This window comes from Thalassophryne amazonica, chromosome 5, assembly GCF_902500255.1.
Source record: "Thalassophryne amazonica chromosome 5, fThaAma1.1, whole genome shotgun sequence".
Classification (NCBI taxonomy): domain Eukaryota; kingdom Metazoa; phylum Chordata; class Actinopteri; order Batrachoidiformes; family Batrachoididae; genus Thalassophryne; species Thalassophryne amazonica.
This window is the reverse complement of record NC_047107.1, coordinates 15,700,555-15,715,682: the sequence shown is the minus strand read 5'-3', so window position 1 is coordinate 15,715,682 and position 15,128 is coordinate 15,700,555. Positions and strand designations below refer to the sequence as shown.

General features: G+C 40.0%; 1 protein-coding gene across 2 annotated transcripts in view; it reads left to right on the top strand.

Moving 5' to 3' along the window:
* Nucleotides 1-2,760: 2,760 nt before the first annotated feature.
* The window catches only part of si:dkey-3h3.3 (uncharacterized protein LOC100144568 homolog), a 32,674-nt gene continuing 20,306 nt past the window's right edge, over nt 2,761-15,128 (top strand). For both annotated transcript variants that reach the window (XM_034169742.1, XM_034169741.1), the window contains exons 1-3: nt 2,761-2,828; nt 8,130-9,041; nt 11,498-11,715. In XM_034169742.1, the coding sequence (XP_034025633.1) occupies nt 2,814-2,828; nt 8,130-9,041; nt 11,498-11,715 (1,145 nt within the window). In that variant the 5' untranslated portion in view covers nt 2,761-2,813. The remainder of the gene's footprint in view (nt 2,829-8,129; nt 9,042-11,497; nt 11,716-15,128) is intronic.

Sequence of the window (15,128 nt, the reverse complement as noted above, 5' to 3'; positions counted from 1 at the left end):
TTGTAATAAGACTGTAACATAAAAAGTGGAAAAAGTGAAGTGCTTTGAAATTTTTGGGATGCACTGTAAATTACACTGATCGTGGTATAATCAAGGAAACCTTTATTTACAAATTACATTGTCACAATTTGTGTATGTGTCTACATACATTTGAAATTCAACTGTGTGTGGAATGAAATTCAAATGTATGTGGACATGTTGCATTGATGTCAATTAATTAGAGGTTTTGAGGAAAACTGTCTTCAGTGTGGCTTTGCCAAGAATAAGTAACACTGCTTTTGTTTTATGCATTGTAACCTTTGTTGATTTTATTTCTTGGTAATTGTATGAAAAGATTTTAAGATTCAAGAAAACTCTCCCCAATTGGGGAAATTCAAAGACATTATTCATGTTGTATATAAACTGTTGTGTAAATAAATTGATTATATCCTGTATGTTTTTTTTTTTTTTTTTTTGGTCATTTTGTAAACTATTATGATTATATATGCAATATTTGATGGCGTGATTCTCTCAACAGCTAGAACGGTGTTTCAAAGTGTAATTTGTATGTTACTAGCTTTAACAAATGTCATTGATTAAGATTTCAAAAAGGGATGATTTTAACATTGAATACCATTTTAAAAATGGTTATTGTGAAAATATATTGAAATCTGGTTTAAAAGTGAGCATTTATTCAATGTCTATCAATAGACTTTGAATAAACTTTCACCACAGTTTTCAATGTGGTTTTCATTGCCAGCTTTTCAATTATAAATATGTATGTGCCTTGTTAGCTAGGCTTCAAAATGATGATTTGCTATAATTTATTCATTGTACAGGTTGAAAAATACCACTATCAAAATCACGGTTAAAAACTGTCTCAACTCGAATGTTGATTAAACATCTACAAATAGACAGTGAAAATCATTTTTCAAACATCTTTTCAATGTAAAAATGCTCACTAGGTGGACAAATTTTCCAAAGACACTATTTTGAGGAGGCAAGTGAGAGGGGTTATTTTGTTTACATCTCGTACAAACAGCTCAAGTGAAGCCCAGCACAGCGTGAGAATGGTCTTCAACACATGTATCTAACCACAGATTTTATCCTTTCCTTTCATGTGACCAGGAGAAAATTCTTAACAAAGTGTTCCTCTCCAGAAAGCGTGGAACCGGCTGTGTTTGTGGTTTGCGCTACTGCATCGCATCGTACCATGCTAAGCTAAGCTGCTACATGCAGGACAGTGGCTGGTCTCACTGAGGAAGCTGCTCCTGTGATCACAGAGTCAGACAGAACGTGATGACGAGTGACTGCTGTTAACAGGACAGCTGGGATGTGGACCAGCTTCAGGGGTTGTGTTTTTGGCCAAGCAAGCTAAACTGATAGCTAAGCTAAGCTACAGGCAGCTGGCTTCTGATGGAGCAACACTGCTTTTTCTGTGGGCAAAAGACAGCGCTAGAGGTGGGCGGCTAGATCCTAATATCAATATTATTGATACCAACGCTGGTATTGATATTGAACAATCCTTATGTAAAAAGATCGATACTCAAGCTTTTTTTTCTCTACTGCACGCACTGACTTAATGCAGATTCATCAAAGAGCAGTGCTGCGCTGTGTCACACAACACGGAGCAGCGCACCCTCCCCCCTCTGGTCTTTTGTTGTTGTGCCGTCACGTGGCTCAGCGGTGCCAGCCAACAGCCATGCAGGTAGGCTCAGCCTGGTCCGCCCACTCAACGCTCTCCTTGAGTCAGCCCTCTACATCAGGAGATTTGTTTTGTGTTGAGTGATATTTTTAAACAAAAATGTTGATTGTGATAATAAAGTATTTTGTTGTGACGTACAATGTTTGGCGAAATTCTATCCTGGGTTTTTTGGATCATTTGGATCTATGAAGCTTAAATATGAAAAAGTATCGTATCGATATCGGTGATACTGGGCCTGTATTTACTTGGTATCGGATCAATACCAAAATTCCCGGTATCGCCCACCTCTAGACAGTGCCACACAGCGCAACAGTAATTCTACAAGGCACAACAGGAGTGAAATCAGAGACACCACTTTCACATACATATTTATAATTATACAGTCTTATTGACACGTATGTGATGTTGTTTATTTTTTCTGAATGCACTGCGTGTTACAAAGAGGTGAGACAGATTTATGTTGATTGCGAAATACAAGTATTTGATTTCAAAAGCAAATTAAAGCCATATTACATTTGGACACAAAAAACAACCCAGATTGATTGTGTGTACTGGTGTAAGTCATGAAGTGGACACAGGTGGACTGACCGTCAGGCAGCTAATAGTCAGCACCTGAGGTTACGTCACTTTTATGGCTAAAAATACCTCTGAATCTGTGCATTTTTCATACGCTGTATGGCAAATTTTATTTTTGATCACCTAAATCAGGAGTCGCACAGTTAAAGAGTTGGAAGTAAAGATTCATAATCTGGTATAGAATTTTTTAAACGATAGTGCTGATTGGGAGCTGACTTATTGGTTAGCACTGCTGTCTCACAGCAAGAAGGCCGTGGCATCGCTTCCCACCCTTCATGATAAAATTCAATGAACAGAATGTTTAAAAAATTCTTTCAGGTTAACAAAATTGCCAGCAACCCTCATTTTCGAAAGAACAGATTAAAAAGGACTGAAAATATGAACAGGAAACCAGGTTCAGCCTGACCACGCGAAATGATCATTTTGTGAGGAACCTGACGATAGTGGTGTATTTTCCGTAATGACATTGAAGGCATCACCAGCTGAAAATGAAACCAAGACTCACAGAGCTTCGATACAGTCACTGAGCGCTTCAAACGCTTCGGACAACAACATGGACGTAAAGGACGTAAGTACATATTTGTTTTTCACATTACAGTGAACAAACTTTACACAAAGTAACGTTCTCTTCATAATACTAGTTTGGTGACTGGTGCTTTAAAAAGCTACACTAGTTTTCACAGAAAAATACACAAGTATTGTTCCTATAAAAATACCTGGTTGGAAAACCTTATAGTGAAGCAAATAACTGTAACAATCATTCATTTGTGGAAACAAGAACCAATATTGGCACACATACTCTTCAGGTGTTACTCTTTTGAAAAAAAAAACTGATTGGTGACTTGATATTTTAATAGGTGGCCAGGTAGGAGTCAATTAGAGAAATACACAGGGGTCAAAAAATAAAAATGCTCCAATCATATTGAAAGCTATACCTCATTATTTGTCTGATCACAAAGATTCCAAAAATGTATAGTTTGGACTATCTGTGACTAAATGTTATGGAGTTATGGGGGAAACAGCAAGAAAGGTGAGAAAGGTCAATTGCAAAGGGACACCTGGACAATTATAAAGTTTCCAATTCACCTAACCTGCATGTTTTTAAATGTGGGAGGAAACCCTCACAAACACAGGGAGAACATGCAAACTCCACACAGAAAAGCCACAGGTGGGAATCAAACCCATGACCATCTTGCTATGAGGCAACAGTGCTAACCACTAAGCCACCTTGCTAACATATCTCACATGTCATAGAATCCAATGGACGTCGAAATTGTTTGACTTTTACCTTATTATTTCTTCTGTTTTTCTTGTTGCTTAATGCTGAAAAATTACACTGTATTTATGCTTTTCTGATGCTTGATTCTGCCTTTTTTTTTTTCTTTTTTTTCTGTTTGAGGTGCGGCCCCATCCAGAGATGGATGTGGTATCTGTTCCAGAAACTGTGCTGTGCACCGACAACATTTCCTGTATGTTCATTTTGTGAATTGTTCTGTAATTTGTGTCTGTAGCATGGCCCAAGCAAAGGGTCACCCCTTTGAGTCTGGTCTGCTTGAGGTTTCTTCATCAGAGGGAGTTTTTCCTTACAATTGTTAAACTCGGGGTTGGTAAGATTAGACCTTATACTTGTGTGAAGCGCCTTGAGGCAACTTTGTTCGACACACTGAAAACAATTCCATTCATGAATAAAAAAACAAAATTTAATCTAATGCACTATGTAATTATCTTGCCTTACACCACTGCATCTCACACCACAGTTGCCTTCCATTTCTTATCCTTGGTGATGGTTTTAGCCTCTCTCCAGGATATGCCGGTGTCGCAGACCGAATGGTACCCCCCAAAATTGGTCCGCCTGCCTTCACTGCGCATGCATCATTTCAGACCTCAGCAGCTCGTCTGAGACAGACTCTCTTCATCCAAAGTGATCAAATGGATTAATGGGATTGTTAACCATCAGATGACAAGGTAAAACCTCTTAAATAATTCTAAAGTCAGTTTTAAGCAGAAACTTGGCGAAACTCAGAGACGCTTTGAAATTACAGATGTGCAGTGAATGCATCAGCTAGCAGTTCCTGTAGCCGCAGTGCTCTGATCGCTTCATCCATCTTTTATGATGAAATAATGCTGAATTTATGTGTAAATGATTGTTGTACAAAAGCTTCAGATATCTGTCGCTGAGATAGATGAAGACAGGAGTGCAGTTTGAAGCAGAAATGACGTGTTAATCTGTGAACCGCACCTAATGACGCATGCGCAGTGAACCGATTTTTAGGGGGGACCGTTCGGTCGGCGACACCAGTTTTCTGCAGGTCAGTTATTCAGTTACTGCTTAAAAAAATTGGCAGCTGCCATCAGTCCAGTAAAAAGGCGATATCCAATGATCAGACTATGATGGCTGTGCTTCTTCTTCTATTTGTCTCATTCTCACTAAAGGCCCTCCTCTTTTGCTTTCATTTCAAACCAGATTAGCTGGTCTGCCAGTTTTGCTTCATGTTGCTGTTGCTGGGCAGTTAGCTTCTTCTCATAGTGCACTTCTTGGGTTGCCAGCTTCCTTCCATAAAATTGTCCCTGGGTTGTGAGATTCTCCTCATCATGCTGCTGCTTTACTATGTTTATCCTCAATGATAGATTTTATGTGAGTATATGTAATTTTATTTCCAAAATAAAAGTTAAGTCAAATTTTCTGCTTTTCTGCACACATTTTCCACACACATTTATTCAAAACACACAGCAAACTATAATAAACAACTGTTTTGAGATTTTATAAAGTGAATTTGAGGTCTTGTGTGAAAGACTGCACAACAAAAAGGTTCAAACAATAAACACAAATGCACATTTTGAACAATATATACAAAGTGGTCTATGCGTTTTGTTGTCCATTGATGTGGTTAACAGTGCTTTATGCAGAGAAAGCAACAGAGTTATCCAGTAACATTCACATGCAAACTAGTGGAGCAATCCTGATACTTACACACTCTTTGTTTGAGCATGTGAGATTGTCATCAGAGGCTCTCCGTCTGCTCCTGCTTTGATTGATTGCTGTGCGTAATGGCGCAGGGCACACTGAGTATGTACTAATAGTATGTACTCATTGGAGCACCCAGGGGGCTGTTCAAACGGGCCAACTAGTAACACTTCACTCCTGAAAACGATCTTTGGGTTTTCACGTGAGGTAAATCTGCCCTACGATTGGATTTTGGAAAACCATGTGACAGTGAACCAATTCCGATTGGACACTCAGATTGCGCACATCATCACACAGCTTCTACGAGGAGTACAAAGATGGCCGATGGCTGGCTCGAAAGTCCGCGGAGTTGACTTTTCAGCAAAAAAAAGTAAGTTTCTATCTCATATCATTAAAAAGTTATTTATAATTTAGTAAAGCTTGGTCTTGGCTGTCGTATACGACGGCGTCGACCCCAGAGGGTTAAGGGACATGTCGCACCTTATTTAACGTCCCCGTTAGCAACACAAAGTGCCTCTCAAAATGCAGTGTTCAACACACTTTTTCTTCAGCATTAGAGTCTTGTGTGGTGAACGTGCATACAGACCATGGTGGTGGAGTGCATTACTTATTTTTTCTTTGAAACAATTGTTCAGACGCTCTCCACAAGTGGTGCATGGCTCTTAGACAGCTTTTCTGATCATTCGTTTCACTCTTCTCTTGTGAGGAGCACCTGGTGGTGGCTGGTTTATAGTGAAATAGTGTTCTTTCTACTTCTGAATTATGGCCCCAACAGTGCTCACTGGAACATTCAAAACTTTTGAAGTCCTTCTGTAACTAGTACAGTCAGAATGTTTTGCAACAATAAGGTTGCGAAAATCTTGAAAGAGCTCTTTGCTTTTACACATCATGAGATATTTCTTGTGTGACACCTTGGTAATGAGGTGCCTTTCAGTTGGGACTGAACCAGCTGATATTAATTTGCACTGACAAGGGGCAGGATTGCTTTCTAATTTCTGATAGATTTCAGCTATTGTCTTGGCTTTCCATGCCTTTCTTCATGTGTTCAATATGTTTTTCCTGTCATTTCACATTATTACACATAACTTAATTTATGGGCATCTATGGTTTGATTTCTTTATATGTGTGGATTACCTGGAATGTGACTGACATCTGGTAAAATTTTCATGTCAATATCACCTTTTAAAAATATGTTTACTGAGAAAAATGGTGATGTGTTAAATATTTATTTTACCCACTGCATACATACGCCACACAGAAAGGACCAGGTGGAAAGCAGTCCCATGACCTTCTCGCTGTGAGGCAACAGTACTAACCACTAAGCATCCCTGCTGCCTTATTAGTCAGTTTTCAATGCTGTTTGAAGAGGTCTTCGTCTTGGTGTGTGTAAACTGTTTACCCACTGATATAGTGAAAACTGAAATTTAAATCTCTCTTGTAACAATTTTTACATCCGCCAAGGACGTAATAAAATCATTGGCATTTATTTATTTATTTGTCTGTGTGCCTGCGTCAAAACTACTGCACGGATTTACAACAGTTAGATATTAGACCAGTTAGATTAGACCAAGGAAGACTCCATTAAATTTTGGAGGTGATCCAGATCCAGTGTCACCGACCAAGCGGTCCCTCCTAAAAATCGTTCAGCCCTGCCTTCACTGCGCACGTGTTCCCGGTGTCCCCGGTTCACGGATTATCACCTTGTTTCTGCTTAAAACTGCACTCCAGTCATCATCTGTCTCAGCGAAAGATATCTGAAGCTTTTGTACAACAATCATTTTCAGATAAATTCAGCATTTTTTCATCAGAAAAGATGGAGGAAGCGATCAGAGCGCCACAGTGACACGAACTGCTAGCTGATGATTTCACTGCGCATTGGTCATTTCAAAGTGTCACAGAGTTTCACCTCATTTCTGCTTAAAACAGCCTAGGTTCTACTTAAAACTGACTTTAGAATGATTTAAGAAGTTTTACTTTGTCATCTGATGGTTAATGGTAAATAGACTGTATTTATATAGCGTTTTTCCATCTACATCATCAGACGCTGAAAGCGCTTTACAAACTAATGCCTCACATTCACCCCAATATTAGGATGCTGCCGTACAAGGTGCTCACTACACACCGGGAGCAACTAGGGGATTAAGGACCTTGCCCAAGGGCCCTTAGTGAGGGTCAGGCTGGGATTTGAACCGAGGATCCTCCAGTTGATCTTCACTTTGGGTGAATTGAATTGATGCATGCGCAGTGGAGGCAGGGTGGAATAATTTTTAGGGGCGGACTGTTCGGTCTGCGACACCAGATCTGGATACAGTTTCTGGATCAAGTTTCACTTTACGGCTTTGAAGGATTACGTCAAAACTACTTCACGGATTCTCACCAAATTTGCACCACAGATAGATATTAGGGCATGGAAGACTCCACTGAATTTTGGAGGTGATCCGGATGCTGGATCAAGTTTCACTTTATATAGGTTTTGAAGGATTACTCTTAACAGGATTACATCAAAACTACTTCACAGATTCTCACCAAATTTTCACCACACATAGATATTAGGGCATGGAAGACTCCACTGAATTTTGGAGGTGAGCCGGATTGGCAGGTGTCAGAAATCTATGATTGCTCCTGTTTTTTTTTTTTTCTTTCAATTTATATATATATATATATATATATATATATATATATATATATTATTATTTTATTTTATTTTATTTTTTACTGTATGTTGAAATAAAGTCAACAATCTAATTGGACTACCAACACACATTGTTTGATAAAAATGGAACATGTGCAGTCAGCAAAAATTTATTTGACCATTTAAGCCAAGATATATGTAAAATTAAGTCTTTAGCATACATGAATTATATTTACTAATAACTTAAATGAAATGCTCCTTTCTTATTGCAGATTCTGACTGATCTCACTGTTCGTCTTGATGAAACGAAGTATAAAGACACTAAAAGATTGAAGGCAATTCTGAATGGTTACCGTTGGACCAAACCTGACTCCGCTTACCACATAAAGGGTTCCTTTGAAGAAATTTACAAATTGTCTCTGAAGGTGAATCACCAGCAAGAAGCCTCTTCTGTTCCAGCCAAACCAGTGGTTGTACCTGTTGATCATATGAAGTACATACAGCAGTACCATAAAGATGAGCTTCAACAAATTTTAGGGAAGAGTTTTAGTCTGGAAACACAGCACAGCAATGGCAGCGTAAATGTGACCATCAAACCAAAACATAGTGCAATAAGCCCAGTTCATGCTGCCCTTATCCGAAAGCGCTTCATCACATTTTACCAGAGAACAGTCTCAGATCTGCAGGTTACTTCATTCTCTGTTAGACAACATGACGAGAAAGTTTTACAGGAACGATTCCCACATCTCTTTTTTCAGTCAAAACACAATAATGAAGTAACAGTGATCGGACATTTTCTGCAAATTGCTACATTGGAAGAGTTCCTGAAAGCCGAGAGCACCACCCTAAATCACAAAGACGTGTCAAGGAACAAAGCCTCAAGAGCTTCATCTTCAAGGAGCAAAAACTCCAAAGTTGAAACCTGTCCAATCTGTATGGATGTCATTGTCCTGAACAAAAAAGAGACTTTGCGATGCAAGCACTCATTTTGCAGAGACTGTCTGAAAGAAGCTTTTGGCTACAAACCTGTTTGCCCTACATGCGGAGAGTTGTACGGGACGTTGATCGGGACACAACCTGAAGGTGGGAGAATGAACGTCACTAAGGTTAAGAGTTCTTTGCCTGGATATGAGAAATACGAAACGATAATCATTGACTACTACATTCCAAGTGGCATCCAAAAGGTAAAACTGCAACTACTGCACATACAGAACTTTTGCACTCCAACATACCCACCATGCAATAGTTTCCCACAACATTTTTATCACCAAATCTGCTGTATTAGATTCCATTAACTTAAGCCCCCATCACACATAGAAAGAGTTTGACGGAGCCATGCCCGACACGGCATATAGTGCCATAACCTGGCACAGTCGGGAGAAAAAGGGGTGTGGTCAGCCGTGTCAGAAGGCAGACAGGCTGCCTCGTCTACACTTGTCAGATCGCATCCAAAACATATGTAGATGACACAGATTGCTGTCAGATGGCCATAAAAGGTGCTGCAGACTGCCCAGATTTCTGGATGGCAAACAGAATGAAACGCTGTGTTCCTCCCTTTGCACAGGACCTGGGCTGGACATCAAAGAACAACCAACATGTGGACTGGAGTCAGGTCATGTGTGTCCATCGGTGCGGTCACCCACTCCCATTCAATCACTCCTTCGCTCGTGTGTGCGGTCGTGTGTGCACGTAAAAGTGCTGTCACGAGGAAATGACCATTCATTGTGTTTGTGTGTTTTCGTAATAAGCCGCTACGTGCACGTGATGCATGTGTGGACAGTTTTACTGCCAGCTAAACTTCGCTGGGTGTGCCGCAAACTCCCCCCCACTGCAACTCTTCATGGTGATTTGTGGTTGGATTATCCCATGGGATTTATGTTTGGCATTGTTGTTTCAGCATTCCACCACAGGCTGTTTGGTCCTGGCTCCTGGCGCACTGCGCCGCTAACTGCTCCTGGAGGTGAGATTCACGTTTCATGTTGTCATGGCGACACAGTTCCACGTCATATGTCTGACAGAATTAAATGGGATCAAGAAATAATTTGTTTATTACAGCGGTGAGATCCGTTCAGCGCTGAGCCTCTGACGTGAGGTGTGACAGCGTGCGCAGCTGCCTGCCAGCCTCCTTGGTGTCATAGATCTGATGGGCACAATATTTCACATTATTATGTCGCCCCTGGGGAGGAATATTATCTGTACTATAAGGACTATTATGGATATAACAGCCTGTCCAGATCTGCAGCGCAGTGCCACACATAGACCCACAGTGAACACTGTGCTTTGGTTTGTTTGGGCTCAAAAATCCTGCTGCGGATGAGATCCGCATCACTGCCTGAACACATACTGAAGACATATGCAGGACATACACAACCAACGCGCTGCATATCCCCTGTCATCTGCTGATATCCGCAACCGACGGGTTGGCGCGGCTTGGCGGCGGACCGGGACAGAGTGCAAAACAGATATGACGCGTGCCCAGCACGGCCACATCACGGTCACAAATGGTATGTTGCGCATGCAGACAGAGTGGGCACGGATGGAGCGAGTGCATTACGGCCGCTGTGTCCCTCATGGGGGTGCCTCCGCGGTCGCCTTCGCTTCTGTTCCCTGTTATATCCGCTTTTCTTCCTCATGTATTCGCTGATCCACCCCGTGACATTTGTCATTTCCGCCCACCTTTGTTGCGGACGCTCAGCTTTTGTCTCATTTCATGCGCAAATCGTCCTAAACGCCAGTGGGACAGGGCCCTAAAGTCTTCACTTTTTGAAATAACTGAAAACATTGAACTTCTTCATGATATTGTAATGTTTTGACATGCACTTGTATAAATACAATGTTTTTGTACGGACAGATGCTGATTCTGAATATGTGTACTTGAGTAGTGGTCATTATTGAGTACCAGTAATCAACTGTATCTGCTGAAATTACAATTACCCTCATATGCAATGGCCTGATCATGGTTTATTTTGATCAGATGCACTTTGACGAACATCCAGTTTAGATTTTAGTATTCTATTGTAAATGTGTTATGTGGGCTCTAGTCTTCAGATAATATTTTATAACTTCATTGTTTTGATGCTGTGCCTGTCGGAAATTATTTTGCGTATAAATCTCATCACCACAGGGACAGCGGGAATCACACTTTCCAGGTTAGCTTCTCAAACTAGCATCTTCACAAAGTTACATCTCTATTACAAGATATATTCTGGGTTTTTTATGACTCTAGTCATCTTAAAACATTAGCAGCCACACTTCTCTGTCCTCTACTCATCTTTGATGATTGCTTCATTTGTGTGGAGTCTTTCTTTGAAGAATTTGGACAAGTTAATCCATGGTACCCAGTGTCAAGGTCATATTTCTTTCCAAGGATCTGATGAAATTCCTCTTTTGTATGAGAATATATCTTCCCCCAAAACACAACTCTTGGAGTCTAATATGTCAGATTTGGTGTTGAGATGTAACTTTTGATCTCATCTGAAAAACTGCCAGAGAACTAACTCAGGTCTGGGAGGTTTGAGTGGAGCAGAGATTGGTGATTGATGGCAATGACGATGAACCAATTTTGTCCATTCAAGATCAACCATACCAGCTGTTGATTTTACATACATAATGAGAACCCTGTTCATTGTCTCTTGTGAAGGATGAGCATCCAAACCCAGGTCAGCCGTACGAAGGTACATCACGTACCGCCTACCTTCCAGACTGCCGTGAAGGCAGAAGGGTTCTGAATCTACTTACCCGAGCCTTCAACCAGCGACTCATCTTCACTGTTGGCCAATCCTCCACATCTGGCCGAAAGAACTTGGTCACATGGAACGACATCCACCATAAAACCTCAATGCATGGAGGACCAACTCAGTAAGCAACATTTTTTTTCTTTGTTTTTTTGTTAAATCACCTTTACTCATGAAATAACTGAGATATACTAGATCAGATCGGTTTGTGCCACATGAATTAATTTCTAAATTTAAGACTTTTGCATGAATGATTACATTCCTCACAGGGAGAATGCAAAAGAAAAGCTCTTAGTACCGCGTCTGTATAGTCCATCCAGTTACAACACATGGAAAGACGAAGCTAAGGAATACCATTTAGGCAAACAATATGTCCTTTTCTGACAGGTATGTTTTGAGTCATTAGATTCAGGTGATGGTGAAACAGTTGAATTAACTAAGTCGGTACAGAGTAGAGCTCTGTGCTCAAGCTTACAAATGACATGCCTCACTCTGCTGTACTAGTCGCTTGCATAATGTATCATATATCAGTGATAGTGAATATTATACATAGGGGTGGTGGCCAAGCAGTTCAATGAGATTGTCATCAGTGGTTCCAGGGGGGCGATAGGGGGTGCTAGAGCTTCCCCTGGATTTGTCATAGCACCCCTAAGAAAATAATTCCTCTTATTATATTAATTTAATTTCATCCCATGTTTTTAAGGCCTTGTCCACACTGAAACTGAACTTCTCCTATACAATTTTTTTCTTTGTCATTTTCAGAAAGTGTTCAATTCAAGAAATGTCGCCGTTCTCACAGATCCAGCGAAACTGCGTGAAAATGTTTTAGTACATATGCCAGGCCTGTATGTAGCGCTGTAACGCTTCTACAAAAAATGAAGAAGATGTGGAGCTAACAACGAAAGCTAAAACTTTAGAAGCCGGCTCACGGATTAAATAAAGTCTTTTAATCTGACCTGTTGCCTGGATTCATCATCACAGATGAAAACATGACACCCTTGTTTTGGAAGATGATGATGTCTGGTGTTAATTCCTTATGATGGAACTTACTTAAGGGGTTTTTAAGAAGTCCCTCAGTGTCTGTCTGCTCTGGGTGAATTTCTCAGACTGCTTTGTCCCACCACCACCACCAAGAAAAAAAAAAAGCTAAATTACACTGTAAAATTTCAGTATTAACAACATGTTACAGAGGCAGGACAAATTCATGATGTTCAATGACATCACGTTATACAATGTCATGATAATAATAATAAATTTAATTTATAATACACCTTTCATTAATAAAAATGTCAAAGTGCTACAGAAAAAAATAAAATAAAACCAAGGATAAACAAGAGAATAAAAACAAAATCTTAAGATAATCAATCAGCAAAATAGAATAAAACTAAAATAAAATAGAATAAAAAGACTAAGATGCAACAGATTCAAAATATTGAGACCTGTGATAAGCCTGTCTAAATGGGTATGTCTTGAGGCTTTTTATAAAAGCATCGACAGTTTGTGGAGCCCTCAAATGATCAGGGAGGGAGTTCCAAATATGAGGTGCAGCTGAACAGAAGGCCCTGTCTCCCATGGTGTGAAGTTTGGTGTGAGGGGGACGGAGAAGATTAATGTTGTATGAATAGAGGGAATGGGAGGATGTGTGTAGAGTGAGGAGGTCTTTGAGGTATGTGGGGGCATTGCCATGGATGCATTGGTGGGTGATGAGAGCAATATTAAAATGGATTCTGTAGGTGATGGGGAGCCAGTTAAGGTTATGGACAATAAGTGTAATGTGTTAATGTTTACGTAGTCTCATCAGAATTCTAGCTGCACTGTTTTGAATGTATTGGAGATTTTGAAGGGTTTTTTTTTTTTTTGTTTGTTTTTTTAGATCCCACAGAGCAGGGAGTTACAGTAGTCAAGCCTGGAGGAGACAAAGGCATGGACAAGTTTTTCAGCATCAATGATGATGTCATACTGTAACTGGACTGTATTTATATACAGTTGTATGCAAAAGTTTTGGCACCCCTGATAATTTTCATGATTTTCCTTTATAAATCATTGATTGCCTGGATCAGAAATTTAAGTTAAATATATCATATAGCAGACAAACACACTGATATTTAAGAAGTGAAATGAATTTTCTAGTATTTACAGAAAGTGTGCAATAATTATTTAAACAAAATCAGGTAGGTGCATACATTTGGGCACCCTTGTAATTTTATTGATTTGAATGCATTTAGCACTAATTATTGGAACACAAAATTGGTTTGGTAAGCTCATTGACCCTTGACCTCCTTACACTGGTGAATCCAATCATGAGAAAGGGTATGTAAGGTGGCCATTTGCAAATGTTTCCCCTCTTTGCATCTCTTCTAATGAGTGGCAATATGGGAGCCTCTAAACAACTCTCAAATGACCTGAAAACAAAGATTGTTCAACATCATCGTTTAGGGGAAGGACGCAAAAAGCTATCTCAGAGATTTCAGTTGTCAGGTTCCACTGTGAGGAACATAGTGAGGAAATGGTACTAGTTACAGTACTACAGTACTAGTTAAGGCCCGAAGTGGCAGGCCAAGAAAAATCTCAGATAAGCTGAAGTGAAGGATGGTGAGAACAGTCATAGTCAACCCACAGACCTGCTCCAAAGACCTACAACATGATCTAGCTGCAGATAGCGTCTCTGTGCATCGTTCAACTATACAGCGCACTTTGCACAAAGAGATGGCTGTATGATGCTGTAATGCAGAGGAAACCTTTTCTGCGTACACGCCACAAACAGTCGCTTGATGGACTGATGAAACTAAATTAGTAATTTGGACATAACAAGGGGCGGTATGCATGACAGAAAAAGAGCACAGCATTCCAAGAAAAACACTTGCTACCTACAGTAAAATTTGGAGGTGGTTCCATCATGCTGTGTGGCCAGTGCAGGTACTGGGAATCTTGTTAAAGTTGAGGGTCACATGGATTCCAGACAGTATCAGTAGATTCTTGAGAACAATGTTCATCAATCAGTGACAAAGTTGAAGTTGTGCCGGGGCTGGATCTTTCAACAACGACCCTAAACACTGCTCAAAATCTACTAAGGCATTCATGCAGAGGAACAAGTACAACATTCTGAACAGCCATCTCAGTCCTCAGACCTGAATATTATTGAAAATCTGGTGTGTTTTTTAGCGGGCTATCCATGCTCAGAAACCAACAAACCTGACTGAACTGGAGATATTTTGTGAAGAAGAAGGGTCCAAAATACCTTCAACCAGAATCCAGTCTCTCAATGGAAGCTATAGGAACTGTTTAGATTGATTGATAGATTTTAGATAGATGATAGATGATAGATACAACTCCAGTTCTAATGAAGTTGGAATGTTGTGTAAAATGTAAATAAAAACAGAATACAATGACTTGCAAAACCTCTTCAACCTATATTCAATTGAATACACCACAAAGACAAGCTATTTAATGTTCAATCTGATAAATTTTATTGTTAACATTTATTGATGTATTTTTTCCTGTTGGGGTGCCCAAATTTATGTACCTGCCTAATTTTGT